Genomic DNA, 24240 nt, shown 5'->3' with positions numbered 1-24240 from the left:
TATTCCATTAAGAGAAAAAGAGATTATTCTTTGGTCACTACAAAATTTCTATCCCTAAATGCCTCTGCATCAGATTAGCAGAGATGATCTCTGTACATCAGTGAAGGGAAAGGCCCAAAATCAATATGTACTCATCAATCATTAGCAGAGTGGCAGGCTACAGGCCCCTAGAGATCAATGACCCAAGGAAAAGCGTTTTTCTTTGTGAAAAACAAATTGAGCCCAGCAAAATGGAATTTTGCTGACCATTAAAGAAATTCAGGGTCTCTGTGCAGATGCCACCCAGGGGAATTAGAATCACAGAATCATAGAGCTGGAAGGAACCTTGAGAAGTCATCTAGTCAAATCTACTGACTTCAAAGAAAGTGATTCTCTAAACCACCCAGGAAGAACGGCCATCATCTTTTTTTTTTTTTTGCTTTTTGGTGAGGTGATTAGGGTTAAGTGACTTGCCCAGAGTCACACAGCTAGTAAGTGTTAAGTGTCTGAGGCAAGATTTGAACTCAGGTCCTCCTGACTCCCAAGGCCAGAGCTCTATTCACTGCACCACCTAGAAGAATGGCTATCTTGAAGCTCTCCCAGGAAAGAGATTCCATAGCCTCGCTCATTGTTCTGTTCTAATGCTATTACCTACCCACTAAACAAGTTCTTCCTTATATATAACTCAAATCTCTCCTCCTTTAATTTGGGACCATTTCTTCTTAGAAACACAGATGTTAAAGCTCAAGGTGCAGTTAGAACTAAGAAGTATAGTACAGAGAGTGCCACTGGACTGGGAATCAGGAAGACCCGAGTTAAAATCCTGCCTCAAATACTAGCTGTGTGACCCTTGACAAGTCATTTAACCTCTCTCAGCCTCAGTTTCCTTATCTGTAAGAGAAGGATAATAACAGCACCTACCTGATAGGGTTGTCAGAATCAAATGAAATAATATATGTGAAATGTTTTGTAAACCACAAGGTATTACGTATAATCATCATCATCATCATCATCATTAAAGGGACCTTGGAGACCATCTGGTTGAAGCCCCTTTCTTTTACAGAAGCAGAAACTGAAGGCAAGAGAAGAGAAGCTATTTGCTCAGTCACACATGCTTGACAGAAGCCAGAGCTATCCAATTCACTGAAAATTGGGAACAAAATAAATCAAGTCCCAAGTATTTATTAAGTACCTACTATGTACTTGGCACTGTGATGACCTTATATTTGAACAGCATTACATTTTTGAAACAATTTCACATCTATTATCATTTTAATCCTCTTATCACTTCTGTTAGGGAGACAAAGATAATTATTATGCCTCTCTTAAAAAATAAAAAAACCAAGGCCCACAGAGATTAAACAGCATAGGTAAGCCCACATTTCACATTTCTACAGCTCTTTTTAGGTTTCCAAAGTGCTCTTCACCCAGCCCTGTGAGTTAGTGCAAGCATTATTATCCCAACTTTGCAAGTGAAAAAATGAAGGCTCCAAGAAGGGAAGAGACTTGTCTGTAACTGCTACAAAGCTAGGGTCACAGCCAGGATTCAAACTCATTATCTCTTGATTCCACATTCAGCCGCCTTTCCACTGAACCATACTGCCTCACAAATGGGAAGGGCCTGGACTACAGGCCCTGTAAGCCAAAGGCTCGGCCCACCCCTCCCACCCCTCACTGAAGAGCAAAAGGCACCACCGCTGTGCCCTGCTGCTCAAGAGGATGACCCCAAATACAAAGTACTCACCTCTGCCAAATAGAGCACACAGAATTTCAAGTCTTCTGACAAACCTTCAAGGAAAAAAAGAGAAAAACACTAACATTAGATGCCACCCAAGGATGCCACTATTTTTCCTAAAGGCAAGAACTTCCTAAAGCCTACAACAGGCAGAGTGTTCCCTATTTGCCTATGGGGTACACAACTTCCAGCTACCCAGCTCTCTAGAGGAACAGTACTATATGCGCCAAATGACCAACCACAACCCTAGACAACAACATGTATAACATATGTCTACAAAAGCTAAAATGACATAATTAGGCCAAAGAAGAGACCAAAGGGAAGACAAAGATATGACAGGTAGGAAAGGAAAAAACAAAACAAAGCAGACAACGGTAGAGAGCAGAGGATGGCTAAGATATCCCAGTGTAAGTGTCTGACTTAAAAATTAAATGGGAGGCAAGATAAACTGAAGATCACAAAGGGAGTCTTTGGAGGCCACAGGAACACACCTACCACACTTGAGACTAGCCATTAGGAGTACAGAGTTAAAATGGAATCCAAGAAAAGGAGAGCTGGCACATCAAAATACATCAAGGTGGCAGCAGGCCTGGCCAAGGGAGACAGGGTGTTCCGGACTCAAAAAAAGAGACCTCTTCTTTTGACAAAAATAACTCTAGAGAATGGAGGTACATAAATTATCAGAGCAGCATTAAAATACCATTTGAGAACATCCAATTCCTTTCATTCTGATTCAGTTTTCACTAAACAACTTTTTGAACTGTCATTCAGGTTTCCTGAATGTGCTGACCCACTGAGGTGAATGCGTCTTATGCAGAACATTAGTCACAATCTGTAGAGGTATATCCAACTGTAAATTAGTGAATTAGCTTTCTGGTTCAAAGACCTTTAATAAGTCCCTACTGAGCACAGAATATATTGGATGCAAATTCCCTACCCTGGCATTCAAGGCCCTTTATAATCTGGTCCCAATCTGCCTTTCCTCTCCTACTACTTCCTTACAGGAACTCTAATTCCATACAGACTACTCTCCTCTCTATCCCTGGAAGAGTCTTTCTGTCTTCCTGCCTTCCACCTTTTCTTTGCATGCTGTCTCTTCTCCATCTATCAAAATCTAATCACCCCTCAAGGCCCAACTCAAATCTCACTTCCTCTGTGAAGCCTTCCCTAATCACCTTGCCCACCACATGATCTCTCTTGTAAAATACCACGGCACTTACTATCTAGACCCTTTTATCTGACACATAAACTTCCCTATATTACAGCTATTTTAACATGCGTTTGCCTTATGCCTACAACTGGATACAACCAGACTGAAGTCAGCATGAAGGCAGGACTATGTCTTGTCTTTCCTTTTATCACTAGAAGCTAACACAGGGAGAGGAAGTATGGTATAACGGAAAGAGCACTAGCTTTTAGTCAAGAGATCTGTGTTCAAACACCACCTCAGACACTTACTAACTATATGACCATATGCAAATCACAACCTCTCAGGACTTTATTTTCTTCTTCTGTAAAACAAAGACAATAATACTTGCAAACAGTTGTAAGGGAAACATTATTTTTTAAATCTTAAAGGTGCTATCTAAATGTGAGTTGCATATAAGCATTATACAACAGTTGGATAAAAAGATTTTAAAAAGCATATTGAGAAGGATAACTTGCTGTCTGCAACCCTCAACCCAGGATGCAACCCAAGGAGGTGGTCCTCATCTATCCTCTGGAAGTCCTGACCTTGGAAGTAGAGAGAGAGAGATGGGTAAATGATAGGTACTACCTCAGAGATTCCCACAGGTTGGAACTTGAGCCAAGTACCCAGGCTTGAGCCCCTTCCCCCCCTCAAACTCACACACTCCCCCCTGGGATGGGTGGAGCCCCAAATAAACAGCTGGAAATTTCCCAGCCCTCTCCTAAGAGAATAGAGGCCCCATTCAAGGAAGAAGCACTGGGGGAGGGGGAACAGAAAAAGTGGGGGCAGGGAAACATGGATCAGCTCAGTCAGGCCTTAGAGACAGGAACACAGTGCATTGTAAGACAGATTTGCCGCAGCAACTGGTGTAGAGCACTGCAGAGACAGGAAACGTCACAATGGCTCTCTGAGAACCGGAGATGTCTCAATTGTTAGAGCCAGTCCTCTGCCTGTTCCCATTACAGTACTGCTCAGTCACTCCGAAGTCCAGGAGAAAGTGCTTGCCAAGTGAGATAGACAGGTTGGACTAATGCTACTGTCCAACTCTGAAGACTAAAGTAATAAATGGTTGAAAGGTCAACCGTGCCCCAGGTGCTTTTAACTCTTCCAGATTCCCCCTTAAAGTAGTTGATTAGAAAGAGCAAAAGCCTCCAGATAGCCAGCAGGGCTAAGTGTACGTAAGAGAAAAACAATTAGACAAATATCTCCACTAAAACATTCAGTCACTGGATTTCCTTTCCTTCTCACCCCTCCCTTCCAGAAGAAAGAACAGCTCCATCTTACCAGCAAGGAGACTGGGTGTGGTTACTCATTTATCATCTTCACTGTATAGAATGGAGCTTTGGAGAAGTGTTTTTAAAAGAGATGAACAATTCGACCTTGTAATCCCACTACTGGGCTAACACTCCAAGGAGGTAAAAGAAAGAAAAGCCCCCATATAAACTAAGATAGGAGCAGCACTGTGGTGCCCACTGACTGGGGAACGGCTGAACAAATTGTGGCATACAAATGTAGTAGAATCCTATTGCACAGGAAGAAATCACGAACGTGAGAATATCAAAAGAAACAGAAAAACATGTATGTATGAAGTGATGAAGAGCAAAATAAATAGAACCAGTAGAATGTACACAATGAAATCTAAATGATACAAGACAGTCAAACTCAGATTTGTTGCAAAGACCAGTCCTGAAACCCAAAGAACAGCGACTGGAACACACTTTCCCGGTCTTGGGAAAGAGGCTCAGGAACTACATGTTGTATTTGCTACCCATAGCAGTTGTTTTGCTTAACTGTTTTTCTTTGTTACAAAAGAGGATTCTATGGAGGGAAATATATTGGGAAATGACTAGGAGGGCAAGAACATTTCCTCTTATGTTTGTATCCTGAGCTCTGAACTTGGTGCCCGGCACATAATAGAGGCTTAATGAATATTTGTTGAACTGAATTTAAAATGAACTAAGGCAAAGTGAAGAATCAGGAGAACAATTTATATAGTAACAACATTTGAAAGAAAAGCAACTCTGGAAGATCAATGCAATGATCAACCACAATTCCCAAGGACAGATGACCGAGTTTGCTAACTAACTTGATAGACTCAAGATGCCAAGTAAGACATAGCCAAAGTGGGAATGTTTTGTTTGACAATGCATATTTGTTACAAGGGCTTTCTTTTTCTTTTTTAAGGGAGAAGAGGGGCCAGGGAAGTTAAAAGGGAATGGGGACAGAGTAGCAAAAATAAGAAAAGAGGGTCTTTGAGGCATCTTTAAAAAAAAATGCAAAGAATGGAAAGAAGGCCAGAAAGCATAAAGAAAAACAAGGGGTGTGAAATAAATATCTGCAATTTCAAGTACAATCCTCTTCTTTCTATTCTACCACATATATGCAAATGCCCATTTTATTTGGTGTTTATTAAGTGCAAAATAAAATATTTTTTTAAAATGAACTGAACTGAAAAAAGAGATGAAGGAAAAAGTCTAGTTTTGAGCAATTACCAAATCCAGGGACGAATCTGCCAATTGATGTTTCGCCTGCCAACACCCCAGTGGCTCTGAGTTGGGAAATCTATCTCCTAAAAAGTGTCTGCAAGTGTAAAATGGCAGAATGGAGCAAGAAGAAGGAGGATAGTTGAACTCAAGGGCCTGATTCCTGATTCTCCTACTGGATTTTCAGGGGATGGGGCGAGTGAATCTCCTAGTGCCTCTGGATTTACTGCACTAGTCTCAGGAGATGTAGAGGAGGAGAGAGGTAATGATACTGACCAATGGCTGAACAGCAATATGAGAAATATAAATATAAAGTGCTGCCTAAATGTTTAGTATTATCAAGTCATTTCCTCAGTTTTCAACTGCTCCCTATCCCCTCTAAGAGGCACTTTTCTAGTGTTTGCTAAATGAAATAACTAAAGTGGGGCAAGGCTCTTTGTCCACACAAAACCATGTTAAAATCAAATCTAATGTGCTTGCAAGTGCATGCACACATACATACACACATACACACACACACACACACACACACACACACACACACACACACTCACACTTACTTCATGCTCTAAAATACTCTGCTGGCCACAGCAGTTACTTCCTCTAGCCCCACACTACAGATTAACAAACTGGTCTCTGAGGTGAGCAGCCCCCCAAACCCTACCTCTGCCTACCCCCATCTATAGGAAAAGGAAGTGGTCTCTAACCAAAGAAAGAAGTTTCATATGCAAAGGTCACTTGAATTTGTTTAGAATATATTGAAGGAAATGGAACCTCTCCTCCCTCAGAAAGTGTTTCTTCCATCATGAAATGTGTGAAACCCTCTTCCCTCTCACCACCCTTCTCCCCAAACACTTATGGTCTTACATAATTACCAAATATTCCATTGATAATGTATTTATAACCTCCCACCTCCATATGTAGCCGGAACCCAATTTTAGCCCTAATGACTAAAAAGAACCTTAAACAGCTACCTCTGGCCCACTCAGGGTAAAAAAAAGTCCATTTTTAAGACAAATTGGTCATAGAGATGAATCAAGCTGTAACTCCCATCTACAACTTCCACCACTGTCCTAGTGGTGGGTCTTACCAATTTCTAAATAATTCCATTCCTAGATGCTATCAGGCTAAAAGGAGGGCATTAGGGCTGAGAGATAAAGATTGTCAAATAGGTTCTGCTCTGTAACCTACAAACAAAACCTATCCCATTATGGTACATTCTTGGAATCTAGAAGTGGAGAATCCCAGTTGTATGACTCAGTTTCCTGAGATTAACAATTATCATACTTCTACTCACAAGCTCCCACAGTGGTTATTTCTTGCTCCCTCAACTACAGTATGCCCAAAATGCCTCACCAATTCAGTTACCAGTACAAAAGCCTTAGTAATAGAAACTCCAATTCCTTTCTTCTCTTCTCCACTTAGGACTACTCTGACTCCAAAAGAAGGGGTTAAAAGGTCTGAGATTGGAAAGTTCTCTGCATCTTTACAGTGGTTAACCCAGTTCCTCATCAGCTCTGGGATGTCCATGGCAGATCAACAACAGGTTGCTATTCTGTCTTATGATATCCAAATCTTACTCTGCAGCAAGGATCAACGACTAACTACAAACTACTAAGACAACTGATGATTGCCCTATATTGCAATTCCAATTCAATGTCTACTTAATAAACAATTATTATATCAAAAACAAAAAGGGTGGATACACTACTAACAAAGATGAAATTAAAGCAATTATTAGAGCTATTTTTCCCAATTATATGACAATAAATTTAACATTTTAAGTGAAATGGAAGAATACTTACAAAAATATAAACTGCCCAGATTAACAGAAGAGGAAAACAAATATCTAAATAAACCTATTTTAGAAAAAGAAATTGAATAGGCCAGAAGCGAGATCCCTAATGATGAGGCACTAAAGATAGACCCCTAAAAGGCCCTGGACTATCCCACGTGGCCCAGGTCCCTGGCACCCTGGCTCTTCCCAATTAGTAATCCTTTCAAATGTCCTTGCATTGTGGCTTTGACCCTGCTCCAATCTCCAATTCTCTGTTACCTCTAACCTACCCCAGCCCTTCATTGTCTGTTACCTCTGGATCACCCCTGGCTACTTCCTACCCTTAATTCCATCTAGATCTCTTCCACATGGCCCCGATACCTGGTGTTCGCCTGGGGCACCCAGCCCTTCCAAGTCCTTCTCTGTTACCTCCGAGTCACCCAAGCTATTGGTCACTCCTTGATCACATCCAGATCTTCTCACAGTCTTTCTGTATATAAGGTACATCTTGCTCTCCATTAAATTGTTCAGATTCCTTAAGAGTCTGGCCCTGTTGTCAATACAAGCGTCACAAACGCTCAGTTTCTTAAAATCTTGTCCACCTCAATTAGTGTTTTAAAAAACCTTGTCGGCACAGCTAGATGGCGCAGTGGATAGGGCACCGGCCCTGGATTCAGGACGACCTGAGTTCAAATCCAGCCTCAGACATAACACGTACTAGCTGTGTGACCCTGGGCAAGTCACTTAACCCCACTGCCTAGCCAAAAAAAAAAAAAAACCTTGTCTCTGACTGAAAGAAGGCATTGAATTCATTCGAGGCAGGACCTGTGTCTTTTGCCCTTGAATTTCAGGGTTCCCAGCACCCTTAGACTGTGACAGTAAGAAAAAAACATCAGGATCAGATGGATTTACAAGTGAATTCTACCACAGATTTAAAGATCAACTCATTCCATTATTAAATAAGTCATCTGGAATAATAAGCAAAGAAGGAATTCTACCACACTCCTTTAATGAAACAAATATGATGCTGACACCTAAACCAGGAAAAGCAAAAAAACAGAGAAAGAAAACTACAGACCAATTTTACTAATGTATATTGATGGCAAAAATCCTAAATAAAATACTAGCAAGGAGTCTACATCAATATATCACAAAGATTATACATTGTGACCAAGGGGGATTTAGACCAGGAATGCAGAGCTGGTTCAACATAAGGAAAACTATTCACATAATTTATTATATTATTAACAAAATCAACAAAAACCATGTGATTATATCAATAGATGCAGAAAAGGCTTTTGACAAAATACAACACTCATTCCTACTAAAAACACTTGAAAACATAGGTACAAGTGGATTTTTCCTTAAAATAATAAGAAGCATCTATCTAAAACCATCAGCCAACATCTATAACGGATAAAGTTAGAAGCCTTCCCAATAAGATCAGGAGTGAAACAAGGATGCCCATTATCACCAATATTAATCAGTATTGTACCAGAAATGCTAGCAATAGCATTAAGAGAAGAAAAAAGAAATTGAAGGAATCAGAATAAGCAATAAGGTAATAAAATCATCTCTTTTTGCAGGCAATATGATGGTATACTTGGAAAATACTTAGAGATTCAACTAAAAAATTAGCTGAAACAATTAATTTGAGCAAAGTAGCAGGATATAAATTAAACCCACATAAATCATCAGCATTTCTCTGTATCACAAACAAAGCCCTGCCAGAAGAAATAGTAAGAGATATTTCATTTAAAAATAATCATAGACAATATAAAATACCTGGGTGTATATCTGCCAAGACAAACCCAGGAACTATTTGAACATAATTATAAAATACTAAATTAGTACTAAATACTAAAATAGTAAGGCTAGATTCAAATAATTGGATAAATATTAATTGCTCATGGATAAGACAAGAAAATATAATAAAAATAACAATTCTACTTAAACTAATCTACTTATTCATTGCCATCCCCAATAAAAGTACCAAAAAATAATTTTATTGAGCTAGAAAAAAAATAACAAAATTCAATTGGAAGAGTAAAAGGAATTTATTAATATTAAAGGAATTGATGAAAAAAATGTAAAGGAAGGAGGTCTTAAACTATATTTATAAGGCAGTTAATTATCAAAACTATCTGTTACTGGCTAAGAAACAGAATGGTTTACAATATATAATAGTAAATGATTGTAGTAACCTCATGTTTGGTAAATGCAAAGATCTAAGTTTGGGGGATAAGAACTCACTATTTGGTAAAAAAAAAATGCTGGGAAAACTGGAAAGCAGTCCGGCAGAAATTAAGTATAGACCAATATCTTATACTATTTACCAAGATAAGGTCAAAATGGACACATGAGCTACACATAAAGCGAGATATCTTAAGTAAATGAGAAGAGCACAGAATCTATGACCTATCAAACTTCTGGAAAAGAGGAAAATTTATGAATAAACAGAAGATAAAGAGCATTGAAGGATGTAAAAATGAATAATTTTGATTACATTAAATTAATAAGATTTTATACAAATAAAACCAATGTAGCCAAGATTAGAAGGAAAGCAGAAAATTGGGAGGGGGGCAACTTATAGTCAGTTTCTCAGATAAAGGTCTCGTATTTCAAATACACAGAGAACTTTGTCAAATTTATAAGAATATGAGTCATTCCCCAACTGATAAATAGTCGAAGGATATAAACAAGCAGCTTTTGGAAGAAGAAATCAAAGCTATATATAGTTGTAGTTTTTAAATGTTCAAAATCATTATTGATTAATGCAAATTAATGCAAATTAAAAAAATTAAAACAACTCTGAGGTACCATCTTACACCTATAAGACTGTCTAAAATGACAGATGCTGGAGGGGATATAGAAAAATTGTAATACTAATACACCATTGGTGGAATTGTGAACTGATCCAACTACTTTGGAGAGCAATTTGGAATTATGCCCAGAGTTATAAAACTGTATAAACTTTGACCCAGAAATATAACTCTTAGGTCTGTTCCCCAAGGTGATGAGGGAAAATGGAAAAGAACCTACATGTTTTAAAATATTTATAGCAGCTCTCTTTGTGGTAGCAAAGAACTGGAATTGAAGGGATCATCAATTGGGGAATGGCCGAATAAGTGCTAGTATACAATTGTGATGGAATACTACTGCACTGTAAGAAATGACAAGCAGGTTGGTTTTAGAAAAATATAGAAAGACTTGCATGAAATAATGCAGAGTGAAATGAGCAGAACCAAGAGAATGCTGCATACAGTTACAGTAATATTGTTCAAAGAGTAACTGTGAATGACTAAGCTGTTTCGAGTACCATCACTTTTTATCATACTTTGAGAATGACATGATTATTCAAATCAACTATGAAGGGCTTATGAAGGAAAATGTTATCCACCTCCAAAGGAAGAACTGATATATGGAAGTACATATTATATGGCTTCACATATATATATATATCTATATCAAACATTGGTTTTCTCTAATGTGGGGTTGGAGGGAGACAACTAAGAACTCAAAATGTAACAAAAAATAAAAACAATTTAAAAAAACAATTATACTGTGTCTAAATTAAATAATGATCCTAAATGGGAAGCCAAAGACTCATTTCTAGTCCTATCGTAACTTAGGAAACTATTTGTGTCACAGTTTCCTTCTTCTTAATGTAGAGACCAGAAAAGAAATTGATTTCCCCAAGAAGAGAATGGGATGGGGAAGGGGAAAGATACAGAAACTGCATAAAAAACTTTGCCAAGAGAAGAGACTCAATTATCTATGAATGTTAGAACAGGAGAGGATCACAGGATCAAACTTAGTCTAGCTTCTTCATCTTATAAATGAAGAAACTGAGGCCCAGAGAGGTTTAAGTGATGGCAGAGTTAAGGTGAGAATAGAGGTCTTTTGACTTCCACTTCTAGCCTCTATTACATTGCACTACCCTTCCAATTAACAGACCTGCATAACTTGTAAATTTCTTCAGGCAGCAAATAGGTTAGACTATGGACAAACTGATAATGGTTGGTTGCCATGGGTCACACGACAAACAGGACAGAGTGTGCAGTGGCAACCCCACATTTTTTGCCCAAAATCCTTTGGCAGGCCCCAAGTGGCCCATGGGCAGTATGTGTACAAGCCTGCAATTAACTAGCTTGGACTTCACTTCACTTCAATGACCCGTCTTCCAGCAAGGGAGAATCATTACTCCAAATGATTCCCCCACACTTCTTAGATAGAGTTACTAACCCTTTTTGTGTTATAGACCCCCCCACACTTTGGCAGTCTGATGAAGCCGAATACTACTACTGTGAGTTGTTGTCTTCATTCACAATTGAAGCAAATGGTAAATTTCAGTTAAAGGTTTAGTTCACTAAAGATTTCAATGACCCCTTGAAATCAATTCACATACCTTTTAGGGGCCCATGGACTACAGGTTTAAAAAACCCTTGCCTTAGATAATTAGTTTCTAAATAATTGAGAAGACTCTATGAAAGGTTCTTACAATTAGTGAACAAATATTTACTGAACATCTCCATGGTGTCATGGTACTTTACAAAGTATTCAAATATATTAAGGAAAAAGTGTCTGTTCTTCCTAAGCTGCATGCCAAGGTGAACCTATGTCCTAGAAATTAACAAAGCTAAAGTTCTCTGGCAATACGATACCTATCTTTGGTTATTTAGAATTTGTGGGATTGAGTGAAGTGATAGGAATTGTGGCCAAGAAAGAAGGAAGTGTCTATTCCAAATACAATGCAACTTTACCCTCAGTTAAATCTCAGAGACTAACAGAGAATTATATTATATCCTTCAGGAAACTACAAAAGCAGTGATAGATGCTGCCTAGATGCCTGGGCCAGTTGGCAGAAGAAAGTCCAGGCAGGAAGAAAGATTACTTTCCTCCAAAGAAGCAAGAGTAGAGTTTCACACATTGACTATGTCTAAGGAACAAAAACAACCAATGAACTAACTACGCAGGATGGGCTAACAAATAGCCAGGAAGTTTTTCTGTAGCAACAGCCATCAAAACACAATTTTTTAACTTCGTAATATTTTCCTCCCATCTCTTGCCACTCTTACTCAAACAAGTTTGTTGTTTTTGGGTGTTGTTTTTTTTTTTAATAATCTGAAAGAGGAAATCAAGCCTCTTTTACAGCAGAGACCTCAGGCGCCAAACTAAACTCAGAACAGATATTCCCAGCTGGATCCAAGTTCCTGGAGTATAGGGGGATATGATGGAAAGTTTGGACTTGAAACCCATTTCACACCCCCACATCCTCCCCATCTTCATCTCTCTCTTTTTCTCCCTCCCCATCTGTCTGCTCCTCCTCTTCCTCCCCCTTTTCCCTCCCTTCTTTCTCCTATGGATCTTGGGAGACACCTATGAGAGAACAAGCCACAGCTTCTTTTTCCTCTCCTCTTCACTCCTATATCCACACCTCTGTCATTAGAAATCACTCAACCACTTTGGTAGATGGGTAGGTATGCAAGGAAGTTTGCCTAGAACAAAATGAAATGTTGAGCTGTCCAGTTTGAGAATTGTAAACTGCACCATTGAGAGTTACCAGTGCACACTAGGAAGACAGACCTAAGTGACCCAAACTAAGCTTTGTATTCATAGGTCCAACTCAGCAGAGAAGAGCTTCTCCAACACTTACCTTCCTGCAGTTTTACACTCTGGAGGTAGAGTGGGTTCCTCAGGACATCACATCGTCCTGGCTCATCCTCCTTGGTGAAGAGCAACAGGTCAGAGTACACAAACAATGTCACCTGGGCAGGGAAAGAACCACACAGGATAAAATACAACCAGCTTTTTCACCACAGAACAGTGAATAGTATAGCCAATAAGCAAAATCTCAGAAGGCCTATCAGTCATAAGGACAGGGACTGAGTCTTATCTAAACTTTGTACACTCTCAGCATCTCATCAGTACTCTGAACATAGTAAATGCTTAACGTGGGCTGAATGAACTGTTAACTTGCTGAATGAATGAATGAATGAAGTTATAATCTGACTTACCAGACTTGTTCCAAATGACTGAACAAGTAAGCCTGGTACAACATCTTCAGCATTGTTGCCTAAAGCAGTTACAAGCCACTGATATGGCCAAGGCTAACAATAATTAGTGTTAGGAGTTCACTGTCTCCCTCTCAATCCCTGGCCCACTAATTATAAAACCAGGGGCAAATTACAGGTATCTGGTTCCTCTAATTCCTTAAAGCATGAAACACGGAAACTTCCCCTGATGCCAGACAGTGCTTACCAGACCCTTTCTTCTGCTCTGATAACAATGCTCATTGCCATGATCAAGGTGGTTAACATCAAACTCCTCCAGCTCAGTTACAAAGTATCAAAAGGGCCCCTGAGCTAGAGGATCCTTCCTATTATCTTTTATTTTGACCTATGCATCTAGAGGTAAGCCAGAAAGTCTCTCAGTGACAACTTTAATTAGCATTCATTTAAGAACACTTCTAGAAGGGCAATGATTTTCATCTATTATATGGTGTAGCACTTTTCAATCTACAACACACTTTCATGTACATCATCTCATTTGATTTTCTCATAACCCTATGAGAGGAAGGCAGAAGAGATGGTATTAGCCCTATTTTTTACAGACAATGAAACTGAAGCTCAGGGAGGTCGCACAGCAGGGACGCCACAGAAGTAGAACTCCTGAGACTAGAACCCAGAACTGGTGCAGTGTTTCTTCCCACTCCACCCGATCTCTGGTTGCCATTTCAATTATTTACTATCTGACAAAAGCATGCAAGTTACTTACATAGTCTCTTTTTGTATTGTTCACTTCAAAAATCAGCACTCTCATATCACAATTAAACTGACTCGGCAATGTGTTTATCTGGTGGTTCTTATTAATCATTCTTGAAATGGTTAATTTCCATATTTCTGCATTCTGAAAGTCACTCTAACCTGCCACACTCAGGATTAGACTGCACATAACCTTTTCTTTGGAAATCTCATGGCAGCAAATCTCAAAAGCAACAAAATGTAACTAATCTAAGATCCTCAAATGAAACCATTACATGTCACCGTGTGGATACATTTTTGCTGACACCCTTTCTTCCCCTCTAGCAATGGACCTTTTTGAGTGGGAGTCTTAAAAATTGTAGAACTTACTTTCATTGTTATCACTTGTTAATTCATTATACTATATTAATTAATACACATGAGCTAGTGGTATTAATACCTTGAACATGTATATAATGTTTTATGTTTTATCATTTATAGTATAATAGTGGATCTTCTGCAATTACCCTGAGGTCGACGTTATCATCCCTAATTTAAAGATGGGGAAACTGAGCTTGAGGAGGGTAAGTGGCTGCCCAGGGTCACACAGAGAGTCAATAGTAGATCTAGATCTAGACCACAGGACATTTGACTCTTGGCTGTTCTGTGGTATGAGGGCCCTTCTGTTTGTCCTGATCATTTTCTCTAACATCTTAGTTCTCTAATATTTAGTTCTTAATCTTTTTTGAGTCATGGTCCCCTTAGGCAGATTAATGATGCCTATGGGCCCTTCTCAGAATAATGCTCATTGCCTACATTCATAATTGGAGGAAATGCTAAGTTTCAGGTAGAGGCTAGTGAAAATTAAAATGTCATTTTTTTCCCCATTTAAGTTCACAGACCCACTATTAACCTATTCACAAGTGCTCTGGACCTTGGACCTGAGGTTAAAACCTTCTGATCTATAGCTCTCTTTACTACTGAATGACAGAGCTAGGATTCAGGTTTCCTAGTCTAATGAGTTTACACCTATACCACTCTACCTATGTATGACCTGGCAGCAAAAGTGTCACATAATTATAGCCTTCTGAGGAACTTGTAAAGGCTAAGAAGGTGGCAAGATGGGGTCAGAGGAAGTGAAGAAAGGACAAGAACACCATTAGTGAAAGAAGAGTATGAAAAGACAAGACAACCCACATGAATACAAAAAACGATTTAGGATGAGAACTGGGATAGAGATAAGGGAAAATTACTTTAGAGGCTAGAGTAGCTTAAAAAAAAAAGAAAAAGAAAAAGAAAATCCTACATAAAAAAAAATTGCCTCAGATTTTCCTTTCCCCTTCTCTCAACCCAAGTCACCAACAGGCAGCACAGGGTGGTGGACAGGATTAAAACAATGTCTGCAAGCCAAAAAAGTCACAGAGGTGTAGAAGTGGACAACAAATGGGGGAAAGACATCAGGGAGATAAAAAGAGCTCAAAGTTAGTTTATTAACTCTCCAGAATCTCAAAACTGGAAAAGCATAGTTTTAAGAAAACTGTTAAAACAGGAATCACAGTGCAGTCTAGACAGGAAGTGATTAAGGACTGAATAAAGAATTTCCCCAAAGGTCAGGTCAGGGAAAAGGACAGAGCTGGCAAAAGTCTGGAGATGGTGACAGAGGGTGAAACGGTAGAAGTGGAGTCCAGACAGGCCCTTAATCTCACTTTCATCCGGCTGGTCTTAGTTGGAACCCCACCAAAAGGCCTCTGAGAAAAGATTCAGGAAGGGACAAAACAAACCCCAGTACCCACCTCTAAGGAAGAATAAGGAACACAACACTGCAAGGTCTCAACGTTTAAATAAGTCTTAACATGGCTGCCTTTTCCAAGGATCACAATGAGCTAGAATATCTGCTTTTCCCTCACCACCCTTACATCAAGAAAACATCTGTTGACCTAAACAACTACAATTTTGTATAGAAAATCCTCTCAAAGCCTAAGGATACACCCAGAACATCCCAACTTTCTCCTCGACATCCTGCTCCAAATCTATCATCAAGAAATTTATCTTAAGTCTTCCCAAAGCTGTTTTTATTTTGGGCTTTTGCAACCTCTCCAAGTAATAAGCACATGTATTTCCTATTCCCTAATTTTAAATGTATACATTTTTCCTTTACATTTTATTTAAGCTTTATGGGGGACTTACTAATTCAACAACTCTGATGATTAATTATGCTGTGTTTTCTTTTTAAATAACAACTATAAAAAGAATTTCCCCAACGCAGAGAGAAGTTCTGGGTACATCCACAGTCTGAGAGTGCATCAAGTTGATGGGAGTCCTTACCAAAGGAACTACCATAAAGTAATGAGATTGGTAGTGTAGTCAGAAAACTATTGACATGAGAACCAGAAGACCTAGGTTCTCATCTCTAACATTAGTTCACTGTATAACCATGGATAATTCATTTCCCTTCTCTGGGGCTCAATTTCTACATCTGTAAAATGAGAAGGCTAATCTTTAGTCATATGAAAAATTGCTCTAAATCACTACTGATTAGAGAAATGCAAATCAAAACAAACTCTGAGGTACCACATCACACCTAACAGATTGGCCAACATGACAAAACAGGAAAATGATAAATGTTGGAGAAGATGTGGGAAAATTGGGACATTAACGCATTATTGGTGGAGTTGTGAAATGATCCAACCATTTTGGAGAGCAATTTGGAACTATGCCCAAAGGGCTATAAAAATGTGCGTACCCTTTGACCCAGCAATAGCACTTCTAGAGCTATACCCCAAAAAGATCATACAAATGGGAAAAGGACCCACATGTGTACAAAAATATTTATAGCAGCTCTTTTTGTTGGCGGCAAAGAATTGGAGATTGAGAGGATGACCATCAATTCGGGAATGGCTACACAAGTTGTGGTATACGAATGTAATGGAATACTATTGTGCTATAAGAAATGATGAACAGGCAGATTTCAGAAAAACCTGGAAACACTTGTATGAACTGATGCTGAGTGAAGTGAGCAGAACCAGGAGAATGTTGTACACAGTAACAGCCACACTGTGCAATGACTAATATTGATAGACTTAGCTCTTCTCCGCAATACAAGGATCTAAGACATCTCCAAAAGTCTTATGATGGAAAATGCTATCCACATCCACATCCAAAGAAAGAACTATGGAGCTTGAATGCAGATCAAAGCATACTATTTGCTATTATTTTCTTCTATTGTGTTTTGTTTCCTCTTTCTGGTGGTTCCTCCTATTAGTTCTAATTCTTACTTATAACATCACTAATGTGAAAATATGTTTAATAGGAATGTATATGTAGAGCCTATATCAGATTGAGTGCTGTCTTGGGGAGGCAGGGGGAGAAAAATTTTAAACTCAAAAGCTTATGGAAGTGATTGTTGACAATTCAAAATAAATTAATAAAAAAAAAGACACCAAAAAAAATGAGAAGGCTAGACTTGATTTCTGACATATCTTCCAACAATAAAAAGCTCTGATTCAAGAGAGAGAGGGACAAGGATGGGGACCCATGCCTGTCAAGGGCACCACCATCCTTCTAGTCCCCCAGGCTCATAACTTTAATGTCATCCTTGACTCTCACCCCCTCATAGTCAATTCATTGCCAAATCTTGTTGTTTCTACTTACAGAACATCTTTTTATATAAATACCCTTTTCTCTTCTGACACTCTCATCACTCTGGTGCAGGTCCTCATCACCTCAAGCCTGGACTACTGCAAACAGCCTGCTGGTGGGTCTGCCTGTCTCTAGTCTCTCCCCTCTCCAGGCCATCCTCACTCAGCTGCCCAGGTAACCTTCCAGATGACCACGTCGCCTCCCTCCTTGGTGAGCTCCAGTAGCTCCCTGTCACTTCCAGGAGCAAAGATAAATTCTCCTGTTTAGCATTTAACACACTTCCTAACTCCTCCATCTTCTTTGGCTCCACTTCCCTCTTCCCACAGGACGAGCCATCTCATCTGCCCGTCTCTGTGCCTCTGCACAGGCTGTCCTCCAGGACCAGAAAGCTCTCCTTCCCCACCTCAGCCTCTCAGTTCCCCTGGCCTTCTGCAAGAGGCCCTTCCTGCTCTCCCAAGCTACTAGTGCCTTCTCCTCTAAGGCCGCCGTCCATCCACTCGACATACATCTGATAGGTACCTAGTGTTTTATGTGCTGTCTGCCCCAAGAGAACATAAGCTCCTCCAGAGCAGACTTTCTGCTTCCCTTTGTACCAGGACAATGCCTGGTATGTGTTAAGAATTTAATAAATGCTAGCTGACAAACTAAATGACTGATTAGGCCAATGATTTTATTGGCCTAAGGAACTACCTTTTCAATGCAAGTCAGCACCTTCTCTGTAACACGGCCTTGGGTGCCTAGAGCAGAGGCGTCCGACACAAGCGCTCCCCAGACCAGACTAAAATGTAATTGGGAGACACTTAATAAAATAAGCAAGCTGGGATTCTCCATGCGGGGCTTGGCAGCCCTGGTTTCTATTGGAGTTTGACACCACTGGCCTAGAGCACTGAGAAGTTAAGTGAGTTGCTCGGGGTCACACAGACAGCTAGTTATGTGTGAGGGGTGGGACTTGAACTCAGATCTTCCTAACTTCAAGGCCAGCTCTTTATCCACTGATTCTACACAACTTACACATTCAAATGAATGCTGTCCTTCAAAATAGCCACTTTGGGGCTTGGAGAGAAGACAGGAGCTTATTACAAAGATGCTGCCACTTTTTCCAAATGTTTCTGTGCTCCTGCTTTGGACATCATAAGCCTGTCACAGCTCACTGTAAAAACTAAGATAATACAGATCATTTGCCATCTTAGGGAGCGGGAAGAGGAGGGAGGGAGAAAAATTTGGAATTCAAAATCTTATAAAAAAACGAATGCTGAAAATTGTCTCTACATGTAATTGAAAAAAAAAATACTGTTTTTTAAAAACTAAGATACTACAACTCAATCTGATCCTATTCACTAAAGCCAGGTCCAAATGAATAATAAAACCACAGAATATTAGAGGTGGTGAGTATCTTAGAGATTATCTAGTCCAGTGCCCAGTTTCATCATTTTAAAAATGAGAAAACTGAAGCCTAGAGACTAAATGCCTTGGCTCATGGTCATTTCCAAAAATCAAGTCCACAGTCAGAGGTTTTCTTTCATGAAAGGTATTCACAACAGTGTTGTACAGACCATAAAGGCCATTCTAAAGAAAAGTGTCCAAAACGTTTTGATGAAATTCATCATTGAGATAAATGTTTGTTTATCCTCCCAAAGTGGCTAGTTTGAACTGAATTCATTTGGATGAATGGACTGATTGTTGGGTTTTGCTTTGTTTTGTTTTTCTTAATCCATTTCTACCTGAATGGCACCAAAGGAAATATACAGAACAATAGGTTCTCTCCACAAAAGAAAGTATGGTTAAATTTCATCTCTAATTCCAGGGGTGAAAATCCAGTTAGTCCAGCATGTAGTGAGTCCACAGTGGCTCCAAGGCAGATGATTCCCAGGTTCGCTGTGAAGTAGACACAAAATCTACAGCTCCCAGAAAGGCTCTGTTCTAGTAGCCAAGATCAAGCCAGACAGTTGAGATTGAAGTGGAACAAGCTGGGGCCCCGGAAAATGGGACTGAGGATGAAACTCACTGGGGCATTTGCCCAACAGCATTCTAGGGATTTCCCTTTTAGAGAGGTATCACTAATTGTGGTAGATGGAAGATGGAAGCAATTCTGAAAATTGTGTAGAATAAATGGAAATAACTGCTCAGCTACAAAGGATGAGATGGACACAGTCACAAGACAGAGTGTCATAAATCTTAACTTGGCAGAACCGGAGGCCAACAGAAGTCAGAGCCTAGAAGTATAGAATAGATTTTAGAGTTGTGCTAATGTGGCAGGAGGTACCTAGATAACTAAAATCTCCCAATCAATCAATCACTTCAATTTCTCCCTCCTCCTGAACCTCTCAACAGAGTTGGTCTTAGTTTGTCCTCTTTTCTCTGTCTCTGAAGGTATAAAAGAGCAACAAAATAGCTCCAAGTCTAGCAATGAGGGGAAGAGTCAGGTGCCTGGATAATTTACAAGAGGAATTAAGAACCCACTGAAGTATCTTACCTTGGAGGTTTTGTTTCTCCCTTCATAAAGCATAAGTTCTTCAGCCAGCAACAGAGTCCGAGCTGTGTTACAGAGATCTAGGGGCTGAAAACAAAGCACAGCTTGAACTCACAGGTTAGGATGAAGAATCCTGACGGGGGTGAGGGAGAGAAGAGAAGCCCAGGATCAGAGCTGGCCCCCCTGGAGCCTAGAGAAGATATGAGCTAGCTGAACCAGCTGGGAACACAACTCTCTCAGTGGAGGACAGGTTGCTGACTGGTTGGCTAGAACGGAAGAGGAGAGAAACCACCCTCTTGCGCTCAACACTTACACAGTCCCACAGCCTCAAAAAAGAGGGAAAAAAACAGCCACTGTCCTTGTGTGAAGCTGCTGCAGATAACACTGCTTCAACCTAACAGACAGCCAAGAGCCAACGGTGATGAGGCTGCTTTTTCTCGGCAGGAAGCAAAACCACACAGTTCAGCCCTTTTCTGGGCCCACCCCCATACCCTGCTTGCTTCTTTGCCCTCACCATCAATGGCCTAATGCCACATACATTCCTACACCTTTTCACCCCATACAGTGAGAGTCAGAATGAGAATCTTTCTGGGAATCAGATTAGCTCCTTCCACTGGCTGACTGGCAGTATGTAATCCCTATTGTGTTCTTTTATCCTCACATCCCCTGATCACAAACCAACAGATTCATACTCAACTAGCTACTGGCTTTGATCCAAGACATGTTCAAAGCCTTCCAACAAGCCCTTTATTGCCTTCACTAAACTTTCTTGATCAAACTGATTGATTCTCACAGGAGTTCCCATAGTATTCTAGGCCAATGCATCCCAGCACTAAGCAACCCCTACCAGTTTCTTCCACCATATCTCCTCTGAAGTTCTCTTTTCATCCAGCCCAAATGGAGCTGTATAAGACAGGGACAATGTGTACTTATACTCACATACCAATATTTATTGAGATTTATTGACAGGTGCTTAGCACTGGGTGATATTCTTAAAGAAAGCCACATTTATACCTTCCACTCTAAACAGTTAATGCTAAGACAGACACGTAGAAATGAAAAAATAAGATCATTCAGATATATATATATATATATATATATAAAGATGTATATTCGAGGCTGACAAAGTTCAATGGACAGATATAAACTATATGCCAGCAAAACATGTTGTTTTGTAAGGCATGTTGGATGGTACTGGCTCCAAAATAGATAACCAATGGGCCTGGAGCAACCTCACCTCAGTCAGAGGTAAGGGGGAAATTCGACAACAACCTAAGAAAGTCTAAGGAAAATGGCTAAACCCCAAGTAAGACAAATTTACAATAATACATGTGGGGAAGCCAGGGCATTCAGATCAGATGAGAAGAGCAGAGCAACAATCACATTATGAAGATGTCAAGGCTCCTAATCAGGAATTTCTAAAAGGCAAACTACTTGTGTTCAGCACGGAAGCCAGAGGAATGAGAGATTTTTACATTTACAATGAGAAACATATCAAAGAACTGGCTCCCAAACAAGCATAAAATCATACTCTGCTTGCCCCTTTACCTTTAAAATACAATTGCTGGACAAAAATAAAAATCCCCAGAGGAGAGGAGTAGGGGACAGGCACAGTGGTGCACACCTGCAATCCCTGCTAAGGCTGAGCCTGGTGAATGGCTTGAGATCAAAAGTCCTAAGCTATAGTGGGCTGAGCTGATCAGGTGTCTGCATAAGTCTGGCACCAAGATGATGAACTCTCAGGCGCAGGGGCCACCAGGCTGCCTAGGGAGTAATGAACTGGCCCAGGTCAGAAATTAAGAAGGATAAAGCCCCCATGCTGATCAGCGGTAGGGTTCAGCACATCAGTAGCAACTGCATTTCCAAAGTAGTTGAGATAGGGATATCTAGCCTTAAAAAAAAGAGACAGAAACAGACAGACAAAAGTAGGGAGTACCCTCCCTTAGTCTCCCCTTAGCCATTCAAGGTCCTACTTTCCCTGCCTGATAGCTCTTGCCTGACTGTCCCCACACCCAATAATGAGTACTTCAATAAAGAAAACCTCGTTTAATTCCCGTAAGTTACTTGAAATCTGAAATTACATTTCACATATTTGGATGGAAGCACTCAGTCCAGTGCTGAATCCTCACTCACTAGTTGTTACAGCCTTAAGCCATGATTTCATCCTTTTCAAAATGGAATTCTCAGGGACAATCCAAACCAAGCTCCCAGGATGACCACACCATTCCACTCAGAGCCACCATCTCACCTGCACAAAAATGGGAAACACCAAGACTTTGGGAGCCAGTGTCACATAGGTGCCATAGCTTGAGTGTGGGCTGTGGGCCTTCATGATGGTACAGTTCTGGTAGTTACCATAGCCTTTCACAGTCTGCACTGTCTTCATCAGTCTGGATTTCTTCCCCAGGCCCGTGTGGGATTTCCCTTTGCTAGTGTTCCCTGTATCTGTAGGAACAAAGAGGGAAGGAATGAGAACGACCTGAAACCTAAAATTCTATACACAAATTCGAAAAGTGTGGATAACTAACAAAGCAAACTAGAGGTCATAACACAAGGCAAATTTAACTCCACAGGTCTTGGTAAGACCTGGTACCACGAGAACCATGATAGCAATATGACTCTGGAAAGGTGGTATGTCTTATTCAAAAGGAAAAGGATAGATACAAGTAAGGGGAGTGAATTAGCTTTGTATGTTAAAAAGATAGACTTGTGAGAACTTGTGGTATATGATTGTAATGGAATATTACTGTGCTATAAGAAATGATGAGCAGGCTGGTTTCAGAAACACCTGGAGAAACTTACATGAACTGATGCAAAGTGAATTGAACAGAAACAGGAGAAATATTGTATGATGATCAACTGTGAATGCCTTAGTTATTCTTGGCAATACAATGATCCAAGACAATTTCAAAGGACTCATGATGAAAAATGCTATCCACCTCCAGAGAAAGAATTGATGGAGTCTGAATGCAGATCAAAGCATACTATTTTTTACTTTCTGTGGGGTTTTTTTTATGTTTTTTGTATTTTTTTTCCTTTGTGTCTGTGTCTTCTTTCACAACATGACTAATATGGAAATGTTTTGCATGATTACACATGTATAACCTATATCGAACTGCTTATCTTCTCAATGGGGGGAGGGAAGAAGGGCGAGAATTTGGAACTCATAGGAGAACTGGTGGAAGACAGTGCCATCTCCCACCACCAGGGTTTTGCACAGACAGTTCCCCACGCCCAGAATGCCCTCCCTTCTTACATCCACCTCTTGGAATCCTTAGCTTCCCTTGAGGTTCAGCTCCAGTGCTACCTCCTATGCAAAGACTTTTCTTAACCCCTCAGTTTTTAATATTCTCTTCCTCCTCAAATTACTTTGTACTTACGTATCTGGGGACATGCTGTATTGCACCCACCTATTCCATGTCTCAGTATAAACTCCTTAACAGCTGAAACTATTTGTCTTTGTATTCTTGACCCCTAGTAGGTGTTTAATAAATGTCTGTGTAATTGGACTGGATTATTGATCTATTTTTTAATGTCTTGGGGGTAGGAGGTGGGAGGGACATGATAGAAGAGAGATTAGGCTCATTCTGCTTGGCTGCCAGAGAACAGAATTAGGATCAGAGAGTGGAAGTTACAAAGAAGCAAAATTAGATTTGATGTAAGGAAAAACTTCCTAACCATTAGGGCCATCTAAACACGGAATGGGCTGTCTCGGGTACTGCAGAAGTCTCTTCACTACAGATATTTAAGCAAAAGCTAAATGATGACTTGAGGACATGATGAATGGGATTTTTGTTCAGATATGGGTCATACTATTTAGTGTCAGATTCCTTTCAATTTAAAACTCTGTGTTCTCTTCCTCATAACTATCATTTTTCAATGGCATTCTCTCTAAAAAAGAGTCACAGAGAGACCTAAATATTAAAAAACAGACTAAAATAACTTTCCAGTAGTACAGTAGAATTCACTTGAATTACTGTTCAGAATGAAGTCGTAGTTACTGCTTGTTCCAGTTCTGCCAAAAGAACTGAATTTCGAATCTGAATACAAAGTGGGTTTGAAACCTGCCTCTGCCTCTTACTGTCTAAATGACTTTGACCCAGTAATTTCACCTCTCTGGGCCTCAACTTCTTCACCTATAAAATGAGAGACTTAACTACATGACCTCTGAGGTCCTTTCAAGATTTAGAAATTCCATAATCCTAAGAGTAACTTCCCACACCAT

General features: G+C 40.0%; 1 protein-coding gene across 3 annotated transcripts in view; it reads right to left on the bottom strand.

Annotated features, from left to right (window-relative positions):
* The window catches only part of LOC110193614 (regulator of G-protein signaling 3), a 111911-nt gene that overhangs the window by 24343 nt on the left and 63328 nt on the right, over nucleotides 1-24240 (bottom strand). For all 3 annotated transcript variants that reach the window (XM_078150038.1, XM_078150037.1, XM_020965491.2), the window contains 4 exons: nucleotides 22264-22460; nucleotides 20019-20102; nucleotides 12820-12931; nucleotides 1724-1767 (listed from right to left, as the gene is read on the bottom strand). In XM_078150038.1, the coding sequence (XP_078006164.1) occupies nucleotides 1724-1767; nucleotides 12820-12931; nucleotides 20019-20102; nucleotides 22264-22460 (437 nt within the window). The remainder of the gene's footprint in view (nucleotides 1-1723; nucleotides 1768-12819; nucleotides 12932-20018; nucleotides 20103-22263; nucleotides 22461-24240) is intronic.

The sequence above is a fragment of the Phascolarctos cinereus genome, unplaced genomic scaffold, assembly GCF_003287225.1.
Source record: "Phascolarctos cinereus isolate Bilbo 61053 unplaced genomic scaffold, phaCin_HiC Scaffold_2;HRSCAF=192, whole genome shotgun sequence".
NCBI lineage: Eukaryota > Metazoa > Chordata > Mammalia > Diprotodontia > Phascolarctidae > Phascolarctos > Phascolarctos cinereus.
This window is presented reverse-complemented; position numbering and strand designations above follow the sequence as displayed.